The sequence below is a fragment of the Cucurbita moschata genome, unplaced genomic scaffold (assembly GCF_002738365.1).
Source record: "Cucurbita moschata cultivar Rifu unplaced genomic scaffold, Cmos_1.0 Cmo_Scf00008, whole genome shotgun sequence".
NCBI lineage: Eukaryota > Viridiplantae > Streptophyta > Magnoliopsida > Cucurbitales > Cucurbitaceae > Cucurbita > Cucurbita moschata.
The window spans coordinates 682655-696989 of record NW_019268524.1 but is presented as its reverse complement, the minus strand read 5'-3'; the positions used below and the strand labels follow the sequence as shown (position 1 = coordinate 696989).

The 14335-nt window shown below is 38.8% G+C and overlaps 4 protein-coding genes across 6 annotated transcripts in view; 2 read left to right on the top strand and 2 right to left on the bottom strand.

Moving 5' to 3' along the window:
• LOC111446127 (COP9 signalosome complex subunit 4-like) overlaps positions 1 to 2973 on the top strand; it is a 6874-nt gene extending 3901 nt beyond the window's left edge. The window contains exons 7-15 of one of the 3 annotated variants that reach the window (XM_023084796.1): positions 496 to 604; positions 701 to 745; positions 836 to 904; positions 990 to 1081; positions 1172 to 1214; positions 2112 to 2171; positions 2316 to 2375; positions 2601 to 2724; positions 2766 to 2973. In XM_023084796.1, coding sequence (XP_022940564.1) covers positions 496 to 604; positions 701 to 745; positions 836 to 904; positions 990 to 1081; positions 1172 to 1214; positions 2112 to 2171; positions 2316 to 2375; positions 2601 to 2675 — 553 coding nt within the window. In that variant the 3' untranslated portion in view covers positions 2676 to 2724; positions 2766 to 2973. Of the gene's footprint in view, positions 1 to 495; positions 605 to 700; positions 746 to 835; positions 905 to 989; positions 1082 to 1171; positions 1215 to 2111; positions 2242 to 2315; positions 2382 to 2600 lie in introns of those variants that run through there. The other 2 variants (XM_023084795.1, XM_023084797.1) reach the window with 2 other exon arrangements.
• Positions 2974 to 3138: 165 nt separating this feature from the next.
• LOC111446126 lies at positions 3139 to 6995 on the bottom strand. Its single transcript, XM_023084794.1, has 11 exons — positions 6229 to 6995; positions 6079 to 6133; positions 5843 to 5942; positions 5555 to 5774; positions 5137 to 5187; positions 4826 to 5058; positions 4173 to 4734; positions 3981 to 4095; positions 3859 to 3908; positions 3637 to 3783; positions 3139 to 3542 (listed from the first exon to the last, which is right to left on the bottom strand). The coding sequence occupies exons 1-11, from the start codon at positions 6835 to 6837 to the stop codon at positions 3282 to 3284; spliced, it is 2403 nt and encodes an 800-aa protein (XP_022940562.1). The 5' UTR covers positions 6838 to 6995; the 3' UTR covers positions 3139 to 3281.
• Positions 6996 to 7756: 761 nt separating this feature from the next.
• Positions 7757 to 11371, bottom strand: LOC111446129 (outer envelope pore protein 24, chloroplastic-like). Its single transcript, XM_023084798.1, has 3 exons — positions 11078 to 11371; positions 10507 to 10866; positions 7757 to 8012 (listed from the first exon to the last, which is right to left on the bottom strand). The coding sequence occupies exons 1-3, from the start codon at positions 11273 to 11275 to the stop codon at positions 7932 to 7934; spliced, it is 639 nt and encodes a 212-aa protein (XP_022940566.1). The 5' UTR covers positions 11276 to 11371; the 3' UTR covers positions 7757 to 7931.
• A 1164-nt stretch (positions 11372 to 12535) lies between these two features.
• LOC111446111 lies at positions 12536 to 14218 on the top strand. The gene is made up of 3 exons (XM_023084773.1): positions 12536 to 13004; positions 13098 to 13436; positions 13573 to 14218. The coding sequence occupies exons 1-3, from the start codon at positions 12696 to 12698 to the stop codon at positions 14083 to 14085; spliced, it is 1161 nt and encodes a 386-aa protein (XP_022940541.1). The 5' UTR covers positions 12536 to 12695; the 3' UTR covers positions 14086 to 14218.
• Positions 14219 to 14335: the final 117 nt, after the last annotated feature.

Here is a 14335-nt window from a genome sequence, read left to right as displayed (position 1 = left end):
CCCCCCCCCCCCCCCCCCCCCCCCCGCCCACTTACTTTTAATATCTGAATTTCAACACAATGCTATGATTTGTATACTACTGTTGAATTTAAAAACTTGCTATTTTCAAAATTAAAAATGTAAAATCATTTGTGTGATGTATTAAAGATAATGCTTATGCATGGGCGAAAGCAAACTTTATTTATTTATTTTTTATTTTTTATTTCCTTTCTGCATCTTTTTTTCTCAATGTATTGAACAATTTTGTGCCTTCATCGTAAAAGAAAGTCTCATGCCTACGTACTTTTAATATATGGGTTTCAACACAATGCTATGATTTGTATTCTACTGTTGAATTTAGAAACTTACTATTTTCTAAATGAAAAATGTAAAATCATTCTTGGTGATGTTTAAAGATATTGCTTAGTAATTATTATTCTTTTTCGGCCACTGTCTTTTTAGTATAGTCATTATAGAGATGGATGTTGTTAGTTACTTTATTTATTTTTTTCACAGAGAGATCAACGAAGAAGCATTGGAACAAGCTTTATCTGCTGCAGTGACATGTACAATATTGGCTGCTGCTGGACCACAGCGATCTCGAGTTCTTGCCACATTATACAAGGTCAAATTCGATTTTTAATAATGGAATGTACTTGTCATTTTGGAGGGGAGTGATTTTCAAAATATGTTTTCCCTAAATGTTGGCATTTTGGCTTAGGACGAGCGTTGCTCAAAGTTAAAAATCTATCCAATCCTGCAAAAGGTTCCTCTCTCTTTCTCTGTCTCTCTGTCTCAATGATTAGGACTATGTTCTGTTGAATTGACATTAATGAGAGTAAAATTGAGCTATTAGGTTTACTTGGAGAGAATTTTGAGAAAGCCAGAAATTGATGCATTTGCCAAAGAGCTGAAGCCTCATCAGGTTATTGTTTTTGCTCTCTACTTCTTTCTGGATTCTGCATTAAATTATTTATTAAAAACCTTTCTTTTTAACCTCACTTCAACAGCAAGCCCTTCTGCCAGATAATTTTACTGTGTTGGACCGTGCTATGATTGAGCATAATCTTCTCAGTGCAAGCAAACTTTACACAAATATAAGGTTGAATGTGTAAAACTGTAGTATATTTTCTCTTCCTTATTCTATTTCTGCTCGTTGTATTATTATGTTTTGGCTTTTTTCTTGTGGCAGCTTTGAAGAGTTGGGCACTTTGCTGGGCATTCCTTCTCGTAAGGTGTGATATATTTTATTATTCTTAACGCTTTGACAAAACTTCGTAAACCCCTTGCTAATGATCTTTAAAGTAGTTTCTTACTGTCTGTTTGGGTAACAATTATCCTTCAATTACTACTTTTGTTTTTAATATAAAGAGGAGAGAGAGAATGGATCCTATCAGTAACCTACCAAAGCTCTCAATACTCGAAACAACAGAAAAGAAAGAAAAAGAATAACTATAAAACTCCTTTGAAAGAAGGTCCCAGCTAACCATGTTTATGGAAATACATTCCAAGAATACTAAAAAATCCTTCTCTTATTTTGAAGTACCCTATGATTCCGTTTAATTTATATCTTTATGCACGAACAAGATGCATGGTTGATTCACATTGCCTTTCAAATGATGTTAGGTGGCTCTTAGCTTTGGCTTTGTATTATGGCTCTTGTTGTGCTTTATAGTTATTGTTTATAATTATAAATTTATACTCCCTTTATAGTTATCTGTAATTGAGACTTGTGAACAACAAATAGTAGCATGCAGGTCTTGATTTCAAAGGTTTGCCTAAGGATGAACAGGTATAAAAGGGATCTTAGCTTTAGTCTTGATTTCAAAGGTCTGTTTACTTTAATTGTAAACAGCTTGGTTCACTGATAATGACAAAAAGTATAAAAGGGATCCATTACAGATTCAAGCTAAGGTCTCAAAATTTTACTCTTAAGACAAATAAGTTACAAAAGATGGATAGTTGCATCAAGGTCTAGTTAGTGAAGGCCAAGTAGAGAGAATGTACGTGTGTATTTGGTGGAGATAGAGAGAAATTGTTGGATATTTGCTGCCTCTGGTTTACAAGCAGATGCTCAATTTGGCTGGCTTATTTAAGTTCATTTCGCTTTCTAAATTTGACTCTGTTTTTAGGCTGAAAAGATAGCGTCAAGAATGATCTGCGAAGAGAGAATGAGGGGTTCAATTGACCAGGTTCTTTTTTCTCCTCCCCTCACTCAAAAAGGAGGTCGCATTCAGACTCCGATAAATGAATAAATTAAAAGTAAAATGATTTGTATTAATTAGACGTCAAAACAATTTTCAAATATTATATTTACCTATAGAACTTCGAATCAGGTCGAAGCTGTTATTAATTTTGAGGACGATGTTGAAGAGTTCCAGCAATGGGATGAACAGGTATTTTCAATGGATTTCATTTCTATCCATTTATTGCTCGTTTCTATTTGAAAGCTAAAAACTGGTTCACTTAAATTCCTTGGCATATGTTTTGGCAAAGTTTAGATATCTGCATTTATTATATTTAGAAGAAAAAAATGATATGAAAGATGTATATATTTTATTATTTTCGTTTTTGATATGTGGATCCACTGTGTAATTATTTTATCTGTTTGATCTGTTCAGATTATTGGTCTCTGTCAAGCGCTGAACGACACCTTGGATGGCATGGCAAAAAAAGGTGTCCACCTTCCTGTCTGACCTTGTGCTGCTGCGAGTTCCAACTCAGTGATTTTGTGTAATATTTTAGAAACTTTTATCTTTTAACCCTAGTTTGAGGCTATTTTAGGTTTTTTTTTGGAGAGGTTGAAAGTTCCCATTCCTTTTTTTGCAAATATATGTACTTTGAAAGAAAAGAGAGATAGGAATATGTAGAGAGAGGAGTTATGAAGGCAATGTATCAAAATTCGTAACTTCCTTAGAAAAGGGACAAGAAAGATAAAATGATGCTGTTAATGGGCCTCTGGGGAGGCCCACAATCACTGGATCTTAAACCAAATCTGCCTACGAAGTTCAAAGTTCATATATTTGCAAAAAAAAAAAAGAAAGAAAGAAAAAAAGACTAATTTCGTAAATGATTCTATCGAGTTTGAATTTACTACTATTTTTTAAAAACAAAATTTGTCAGACTACCAATTTAAAGTAATCAAAATTGTAAGCCAAATTTGCCTTCTAATTGGTTTTGTTGTGTGGCCTTCCAAAAATCTTGATTACTTGCAGAAACGTGGGGAAAGTCAGCACCCAACGAAACGTTGAGCGGAGTTGGCATCAAACATCACTAACAGAAACAAAATAATGCATTGAGAATTAGAATCTGCCTTCAGTCTTTATTAGCTTCTTCATGTGCGTCTTCTCCAATTTGAATGACGCAAATGCAGAGCTCATTTGGGTAGACTCCTCACCGAAAGTGCACGGTTTGCGTTGCAGTTGCAAAGAAGATTGCCTTAATATATCAAACAATGAACTGCCCGATTTAGTTTCGGGCGCCGTGTTCTGTGCACTCGGTCTCACTTGAGAGTAACTAAACTTGGCTGAAGAAACTCTTGTTGGTTTATTCTCACACTGACCCTGCAAAGCCAAGCCATTGAAGTTGTTACCTCGCCCACGACCCGACCAAGGAACGTTGATCAGTTTGGATTGAACTAATGTAATATTCGCTTACCTCCCCAGAAGATTCCTCCATTGTTGGAATTGCACTCCTGCTATTACTATTGTCCCGACCAAAAATAAAAGAACGACCGTTGGTTGATGATCCATGCTTGTGGGATGAAGAAAGAGATGAATTTGAACTTCGGCCTAAGAAAGATGACTGCATCACATATGTTATGTTAGTTTTATAAATAGGTGACGCATTTCTGAATTTAGAGATTATGCACACAGATACCTTTGAAGATGTGTTCTTGCCCAAACCGGACAGTATAGGATCCGAAAACGCTGCATAAATGGAGACGAAATATAAGGATTAAACAGTATAAGGGATGGATGGAAACATTTTGCAGATCTTACATTGAGCTTTGGGTCTCTTCTTGACATCAGGCACAACATTCAGCTTTTTGATAAGGCCAAAGACTTGCTTGGTGCTCTCATCCTCAGCAGGTGACAGGAATGTGGATTTTCCATCCTGTTACAGAACAATGGTCAGATCATCATAGATATAAATAAAAGACTTAGTTCATCAAAGATCAGCTTGAATCTTACAGCTTTATCAAATATGAGTTCTCTTGCTAGCCTCCTCTCTGTTTCCTCGTCATCAGACATGTACTGATCATCCTCATCTGTATACATTTGAGGAAGCATTTGCTTCACTTTTCTAATGTTCATTCGAGCCACATTCAGTGGAAGTAAATCTTCTTCAGCTGTTTCACAAAATTCAAGATCATCATTTTCTCCCTCGTTATTTTCATCTTCCAGCAAAACTGGTTTGCTAAAATTTGAGCCACATTTCAACTTCTGCAGAAGATCTTCTGTTCCAGCAGCATCTTGCTGTTCAAGCCACTTCTGATGGAGTTCGTTACGTCTTTCATTGTCTAATGGATTTTCTTCATACGCAGTTGCTATCATATCTTTAAGCTCTTCTGAATCCGAGTCCTCGTCTTCCTCCTCATCTTGGAAGCGCATATCATGGTCACTGTCATCTTCTTCCTCAGCTTCATCATCAACAAAAGCTTTAACAGGATCCCCGCTCTCCGATGAGGGCAAATTTGACGAATCATGTGGGCGTGGATTAACATTCTCCTTGTCATTATCTTCTTCATCAGATCTACAAAAACCAAAAGTAGTTAAGTTATGTAACCAATATGTAAACCAAAGGATCATGAACTTATCAAATGAGTACATGACAACATTCTTACTCATCATCAATGGCTGCAGAATCAAGCCTCAAATTCATTGCCAAGACGGATGGCGTGAAATTTTCTTGCAGACGACTGCTGGATGCCTCGTCCAACACATCATCCAGAGGTGCAGATTCAAGCTTTAAATTCATAGCCAATACAGATGGCGTAAAATTTTCTTGCAGAGGATTTTTGGACATCTCATCTGATATATCATCTCCATTGCTTGTTTGGGAATCAGAAAAGAGTTCCTAGAACATGATAGACATGTTAATTTTGCTCATAATATAGACAGAACACAAAACATCATCACAACTCAATGAAAATACCTGAGTGTCATTAACAGGAGACCGAAATGCTTCTGAAATCGCATCGGTAGCCTGTATTACATAAAGGGAACAACTGCATCAAAGTCAGTTGCACATTTGAAATCCTAACTTCATTACACATGAAATTTGACAATTCTTGCAGCCAAAAATGGAATTGTAAGTTGTGCCAAATATTCAGTACATAAAGAATGTCATTTAGCTTCCTTCAAGTCTTAGCTTTTGCAATGGCTCAACCAGACTAACCCAATACTTCTACCACTAGAATTATTACTCTTAAGCATGTGATAAAACTCCATTTAGAAGTGAGGGAAAGCTACATAATAATGGGTGTACCAAACAAAGAAAGTAACAGCTTGCTTTAAGGATAAACTAATTAAGCTTATTAATGGCACGGGAAGGAGAGGTGGAAGCATCTAACCCTTTCCCTGTCTGAGGGCATGTTTCTCCCATTACTTCGTTCATCTATACACAATGAATCTTTTTGGTCCTCCACATCTGCAGCAACCTGATCCACATCCTCGCATTCTTTGTCTATAGAATCTGATCTCCCTTCTACAGATAACCTATGCTTGATGACGACCTCTGTGAATCCATCGTCATCGTCGTCATCGAAAATGGCGTTCTCGATAATGGTGGATCTGCGTACGTAAATATTACATAAGTTCATAGTTAAATTTGCATGTATGGCTAAGAAGAGAATACCCACTTCCTAGAGAGTTCAAGCTTCCTTAGACGGATCTTTTCCAAAACTGAAGATATTGGCTTCCGAACAAGTGGCATGGGCTTGAATGCTGCTCCTCTAGTATCTAACAAGAAATCAAATTAAAATGTTGAGAATGTAAATGGGGAAGTATGGTGCTTTTGCTTGGCATTTTATTATAAAGATCGATGGTTTTTCAGAAGAATTAGAGCATGATTTTGAGAGTTAGATATAGTACTTACCTCGCAAGAGTCTCTGAGACTCGGCGCGGAGTTGCTCAACGTATTCTCTTCTCTCCTGAAAAATATAAGCAAATTTAGTAAGCAAACGCCGAGAAATTGGGGAAATATCCACATAAGTTATCACAGTTAAGAACATTGAAGGATTCATACCTTCTCGAGAATTCTTTTGGAGACCGCAGTCTCGTTGAAATCTCCAGGCTCTCCACTGCTCTTGAGCCGTTTGTTCATAGATTTCCTCCTCTTTGCTTCTCTCTCGTCCTCGAACGCATCCAAACTAGGCCGTTTCTTCTCCAGTTCATCTATCGTCACTCCCCCACTTTCCTCTCCTACGCCCAGACTTTGATCTTCAGCTTTTTCATCAACTCCTGCCACAGCATCAAATTCCAAGGCCTTCTCCACTCCAGAATCATTTTCCTCCCCATCCAAACCAAGAGTACGTTCCAAATCACCACCTTCATCCAAATCCCTCGATCCAGATCCCGATTGTTGAAGCTCATCGGAGTCCTCCAGATCTTGGCCGTTCAAGTTATCAGAATCATCCGCTTCAAATTCCATCGCACTCAATTCACGCATTTCATCGAACCGATCATCGATCCTCGAAAATTCCCCCATCTCCCCACCCGTAAATCGATCATCCCTCGGAAAATCCTCGGAGACAGCAGCACTTCCCTTCTTCAACCGCTTCAACTTCCTCCCGGAAACCAGAGGGGAATCGAGCTCGGGAGACGAAAGTAACTGGAAATCGTCGTCGCTATCCATCCAAAAAAAGTCACAAAAAAATCGAAGACGAAGAAGTGACTGACCTGAAAGCAGTAGATGAAGAATCCGGAGGCGGTAAGAGAAGATTGTAGTGGCGGCAAAGCGAATTCGAAAATATTTGTGAAGGCTCGCCAGGCAAAGGCAGCCTTTTATTTTAGTTTAGGGACCGCGAGATGGCCGAACAAACAAAGTAGAGCAAGCCCGCCAAAATTACCTGTTTCTTGGACGACTCCACGGAATCTTTTGATGATCTGTCGGTAATAAATGTAAAAGCCGGCCCGGCCCACTCGTTTCTCTTCTTCTTTCTTTTTTTCCTTTTTATTTTTTATTTTTATTTTTATTTTTTGATGATCTGTCGGTTATTGTCCTCCTTAATTTATCCTAGATCAAAAAATTACCATTTTTTTTTTGTTTCGTAATTAAAATACTATAAATAATTAATAAAATTATAAATAGTTTAAATATAATTTTAATCCCTATAATTCTAATAAATCTTAAAATTAGTCGAATTTTTATCAAAATTAACAATAATAATCATAATTTTCGAACTTTATAGAAAAAGAAAAAACAAATAGAGATTAGATTTTAAAAAATAAATTAAGAATAAACTAATATTAAAATTTAATTCTTTTTTAGAAAGATGGGCATATCTCGATGAGATCATTAATCAATATTTTCTTTTCCTGGTTAAGGGTTAACCAATATTGTTGGGGTTATTAGCTAATGGAATTATTCATTAATAAATTATTCAAGTTAATTTTGTTCACGGAATTCTATAAGAGGCACGTGACAACTTTTATTTCCTTGCAATCTCAATAATTGGTCGATTATTTGCCTTAGAAGTTAATAAAATTCATCGATTCTTGGAATTCTTCACAAAGCCCTAAACTATCCCCTGAGAATCAAGAGCAGATGAAGATAAATGCGCAACTGGGAAAGTTCTTACTTCTTATTTTCAGTGAGGTTTTTGATGCAATGGTACGTTCATTTTCAGTGCACAAGACATTATGAGACTCAAACATCAATGTATTTAGGAAACTCCATGTCCACAATGAATCACAAACAGGAATTTAAAGCAAAGATTGGTTTTAAAATTACACTAAAAAGTTCCATGTCGACTCTGCTGTTACTTTTGGCCTTTTTGGTTCATCTCCCAGATTGACTGATGCTACAATCTGCACAACAAAACATGGGTTAGAAGGGCTGAAGTGAAAGTCGGCATTTGAAACGATCAAACGAGCATCATTTGGTTTCTAGAGCTTAAGATTGAAGGCTGCTCGGGTTGTGGAAAAACTCATACACTACGTGAGCTAATTGACTCGGGTGCCACTACAGTTTTATCAAAGAATGTTCATAGTTACCATTGCCACCAAGAATAAACAATCTTGTTATGAATTGATAAAACTAGTTACAATGAGAATACAGCAGTTTTCAAGATCTCTACTACCAAAACGGTTAGGAATCACGAACCTCCACAATGGTATGATATTGTCTACTTTGAGCATAAGCTCTCGTGGATTTGCTTTAGGTTTCCCCAAAAGGCATCATACTAATGAAAATGTATTCCTTACCTATAATCATCACCTTAATTAGCCAACGTGGGACTTCCTCGTAACAATCCTCAACAAGAACCTCAGCCTGGAACCACCACTTCGACCCTGCAGGCTGCAGGTATTTTCCCTCTACTCAACTTCCCCATGTCAGTGCACTGCCACACTTCTTATAACATGTTTACACCTAGGTATGAAATCATCTGGAAATACTTTCACTAACCGAAAACACGAAAATTTTCTTGGAGTCTAAGACTTTCTAGAAATCTTGAATATAATTCACGGTGAATAAACCCTTCCGTTGCAACGACTGGTAAAGAAAGTGTTTCATCTCAATGCAACACTTCAATCTGCATTGTGAAACTCAGCCCCCCAACTATTAGTCTATTAACCAATTCAAACCTAAGTTAATAGTTAAGTTAACAATTTCGGAAACGTGGAGCCTAACTCAAAAGGCTGACTATCCTGTTTGTTTTTTGTAATCCTGCACTTGCGTATGGCCAGACTAATAAATATGTCCTGAATTTCCTCAAGCCCCCCACGTGGGAGAGGGAGATTTTTCAAAGATAAGATGGCAAAGTCCCAAATAGTACTCACCACAAACCAAACAACAGATTACTTGAGGCTAAGTCAGTAGAAAATCAAGTGATTCCAATTGGAAACCCTGTCTCTTTTGATTCATGGTATCAGGGCCTACTCCCATTAGTCCATAGGAAGATCCCCAGTGCTCTAACATTGGCTCTATGAGACATCAAACTTTGCATTTATCAAAGCTTTCCGCTCGGAAGCTCAAATCCATAAATCTAGAGAACTTCCTCCCAAATCTCCAATCCTTTGTGATAGAAATGCTATTAGGAACACTATAGGAGTATAAAGGATATATAGAAAAGTTGTGCAAATTTACTATAAATAGACTGGGTAGGAAAGGAAGAAGGCGCGTATCCACTGGTTTAGTTGGTTTGGGCTTGGGCTTGATTGATCTTGAGTGAGGGAGGCTCTAAATGTTCGGGCTTTCGAGAGCAATTGTTGTAAAAAGGTCCTAATATTTAGGATTGATTAGTCGAGACTTTAAGTTTCTTTCTGCTGATATTTTTAGGTTCACCCATGATTGTAAAGGCTATATAATCCATGCTTAGAATTAATAAAACTGCACTTGAAATTCAATTGTTTATGTTCTCTACTCTAACAATCTGCTACTGAACTTATCAAGTTTTATGTGTCACATTGTATTTCTTGAATGACATATTGGTGAGAGTCTCTGTAGTGTGATAATGAGGAACTTCTTCTCTCTGAATCATGTAAATATCTTGGTGTCTCTTTGTGTAATTCCGTTTATTGGTGTTGTGAGTACATTTATTCTACTTTCGGCGCACAACAAGGAAAGAAGGAAAGAGGAGATGCCTGAAGACATTACAAATGTCGAATCTTGTTGTGTGCCGAAAGCGGAACAAATGTACTCACAACACCAATGAACGGAATTACACAAAGAGGCACCAAGATATTTACGTGGTTCAGAGAGAAGAAGTTCCTCACTATCACACTACAAAGACTCTCACCAATATGTCACTCAAGAATTACAATGTGACACACAAAACTTGATAAGTTTAGCAGCAGATTGTTAGGGCAGAGAACATAAACAATTGGATCTCAAACGCGGTTTTATTAATTCTAAGCATGACATTATATAATTATATAGCCTTTACAATCATGGTTGAACCTAAAAATATCGACAGAAAGAAACTTAAAGTCCCAAAGAATAGGACTAAGACCTTGTGACAATTCACAACACTGAATACCCCAAATTACTTGGCAATTACTTGGCAATGATCATTGAATGATGATTTACTGGATAATGAATGCTTGATTTTACAGTCTGACCTAAAAAAATATTCATAAACTGTGCAGCCATTAGAACTTCCAGGCCGGACATTCTTTCAAATAAGTGTTCACTGTTTGGCCAACTGCAAGATTATTGCAAGTAGAGTGTGTTCTGAAAAGAGTAGACAGCTCGACTATTGCATATAAATATAATGACCAACTGCAAGATTATTGCAAGTTTGGCCAACTGCAAGATTATTGCAAGATTATTGCATATAAATATAATGACAAAATCACTTACCTTGAAATTTCCGCTTGACTTCAAATTCCTTGTCCATTCTAGTCCCAGTGCCTTGGTTGTAGTCTGGTACGTACCCTTGAGTACATCGTCGCCATAAACCTTCGTTGATACAGAGAAGTCCCACGAATTCTTTGCAACATCATAAGAAGGTTCAAAAGTGGTCACCCCCTCGTGCACGTAGCTGTACTTCAATTTACAATTTCCAGAGCCAAGAGCGTGATTAGCAGAGACCTTGTTAGCTGAATCAAAGACTAAGGTCCCGTCCAGAACTGTTCTGTTGTCGCTCCAACTATGGATGTAAGTCAAATTCAAAGGCTTCTCTACTACCTTCACAGTATTCATAAACTGAAAGCGCAAATCCTGTACAATCGCATGCAATAACGAAACAATTTAGCACGAGATTCGATTTTACGATGCGAAAGGGGAAAATGAATTCTTGAGAAATCTAATATGTTTCAAATTCAATTAGGCAGTACAATGAATCGATATTATGTTTAACTTCATGAAATTATTTCCACTACACAACCATCGAAGAGCCATTTGAATCTGCAAAGTGGAACAGTCGGCGTACCTTTTTGGGAACATTGTAGTCGACCATGAAGAAGCCAGGTTTCTCGACGCCAAGAGCAAGGCCATTTAAACTAGGGCCGTTGATGATTGTAGCGTCGGTGATAGAAGCACGGAGCTTGACATCGCCGGCGTTAATGGCCAAAGTCGAGACGGCGCCGCTTTTGTCTACGTCGTACTTAGTCTTCAGGGTTGCCTTCATCGTTAGCGGCGGAGATAAGCGAGGTCTAACCCTGTCCAGAGAAAGCTGGTGCCTCGGCTTTGACCTTCTCCCACCAAATCAGCAAAAATAAATAAAAAGAAATTATTTTAGGTTAGATATATAAAATATTAATTAAATTACAAATTTAACCTCTATAAAAATAAATTAATTTGATGGAGAGTTATAATTTTTAATTTTGTGTTAAAAATTCTTTTTTAAACGGGAAAAAATAGAAGGTAAAGTCTAAAGAAGACCATAGGCACATTGAGATCCACAGCCAGCACATATTATTCTTTTGGGCTTTCGCTTTCGGGCTTCCATAAAGATTTCTACACCCTTATAAATGTTGGTTTGTTATCCTCCCAATCAACGTGGGACATCACAATCTACCCCCTTCGGAGTCCAGCGTCCTCGATGACACTCTTTCCTTCCTCCAATCGACGTGGAACACTCTTTCCTTCCCCCAATCGATGTGGGACCGTCCCCAAATCCACCCCTTTTGGGACCCAGCATCCTTATTGGCACACTGTCTCGTGTCTACCTCCCTTCGGGGAACAGCGAGAATGTCTGGTTCTGATACCATTTGTAATGACCCAAATCCACCACTACCATTTTTAAAGCCTTAAGGGGAAGGCCGAAAGGGAAAGCCTAAAGAGAATAATATCTGCTGGTGGTGGATCTAGGTCGTTACACAACTAGCAATGGGTTTAGGTTGTTACAAATGGTATCAGAGTCCGACACGGGGTGGCGTGATAGTGAGGACACTAGGGGTCCCAATAGAGTGGTAAGATATCGCATCAATCAGAGAGGATAACAAAACAGTTTTCACAAGGATGTGGATGAATTTGAGTTGTTACAAATAGGATGAAAGCCATACACCAAACCATGTGACAGTGAGACGCTAGACCCCAAGAGAGTGGTAAAATTTCACATCAATTGGAGAGGGGATGAGCGCGAGGACGAATTTTTAATTCTTACCATAATCGGAGGAGAATAACAAAAACATTTTTAATTCTTACCTAATTCCATTAAAAGTTAATTATTCGGAACTATTATTAATTTTTAGGACGAATTTGCAATTGACAATGGTAACGGAGGCGTAAAAAGAAGGAAGCCAATAAAAGAAAGGCAGTTAGTTAGTGAGTGGGCGGTCATAAAATCGTGACCTCTAAGTACGACACCTACGCGTAAGGACCACAACGCGAAGAAACTACCTCCCCAAAATCCCACTCCTTCTCCTTCCCCCTCCCCTCCCCCTCCCCCTCCCACTTCCATTAACCACCGCTTACCTTAACAAAGCTCCACCCCCCACCCCTCGCTGCGGCGAGGACAGGGCCATCCCGCTCCCCCCTTCCCCCATTCAAACCAAAACCATTTCATCAATAATCTTCTTCATCTCATCCATCTCATTTTCTCTTCCATGAGGATGCTCTGTCCCAATGTCGACCATGAAAATGGACTCGACACGGTTCTGGAGGTCCCAATCCCTGAAGAAATGTTCACCAATATGGGCACCAATGCCGCCCTCCGTTGGCGGAATCTCCGCGCCTTAATGAAGGCTCAATCCGCCGCGAATACTAACGTCAACAATGGTAAATCCTCCTCCCATCTCTCCGCCGCTTCCAACAACGAGTTCATGGCTCTCCTCAAGCTCGTCGGCACTCCTTTAATTCCATTCCAGGTCCATCTCGATCTCACCTTCAACTTCTCTATCAGAGACTATTCCATTGTAAGATTCCGTTTATCTCTCTCTCTCTCTCTCTCTCTCTCGATGCACATTCAAATAAAATCAAAGCGAATCATGCATTCTTTGTATGTTTAGGAGGCGTCCACAGCCAAGTATATTGTGCATCAGTATGTGGCGGCGGCGGGTGGACAGGCGGCATTGAACTCGGTGAACAGTATGTACGCGGTGGGACAGGTGAAGATGTTGGGATCGGCGATGCAGCAAGGGGAAGACAGTGTTCAGATGAAGGGGAAATGTGAGGTCGGTGGATTTGTGCTTTGGCAGAAGAATCCGGACCTCTGGTATCTCGAACTTGTGGTGTCTGGTTACAAGATCAGCGCCGGAAGCGACGGCAAGGTCGCTTGGAACCAGTCTTCTTCTCAGCCCAGCCATGCCAATAAAGGTCCTCCCAGACCTCTCCGCCGCTTCTTTCAGGTGACCATTTTATTCTCCGACGAAGGTGGAAAGTTTTAACTATATGATTATAGTTCAAATTAGGACTTATTGCGCTGTTTTTGGTGGACTTTTAGTCATCACTGTTGACACTGGTTGATATAAACATGAAATTTAGGGATTAGATCCACGGCACACTGCGAATCTGTTCGAATGCGCCGTATGCATTGGAGAGAGAACCGTAAACCAAGAAGATTGTTTCATTCTAAAGCTGGAGACGGCATCAGAGTTGTTAAGATCACAGAGCACGTCGCACGTGGAGATTGTTCACCACACGATTTGGGGCTACTTCAGCCAAAGAACGGGTCTCCTCATCCAATTCGAGGACACCAAGCTAATCAAAATGAAAGCCGGCAAACGAAACGAAGTTTTCTGGGAGACCAGCATTGCTTCCACCATTGAGGATTACCAGTACGTCGACAACATCAACATCGCTCACAGCGGCCGGACGACGGCCAGGTTGCACCGGTACGGCGAGACACTCAACCACCGGAGGAAAATAGAGGAGAATTGGAGAATTGAAGAGGTTGATTTTAACATTTGTGGGTTGTCGATGGATTCCTTTTTGCCTCCGGCGGAAATGAAGAGGGACCCATCCAACACCGGTGAACGCGAGGCGGGAGAGAACTAACTCTTGCTAGATTTAGTTTTTTTCTTCTTTTTTTTCTTTTTTTTCTTTAAAAACTCCAGACACTACCGAATTTCAATTACATGTAAATATAGGAGGATTTGACACTTTTACCCTTTATTTTCTAGATTCATAAAGTTGAGGAATTTTTTTCCTTCCATATATTGGGAAATTTTCTTTTTAGATATTTCAATTTTATAAAAATTTCTATGTCAAATAAATATATATAAAACAAAAAAAAAAAAAAAAAAAA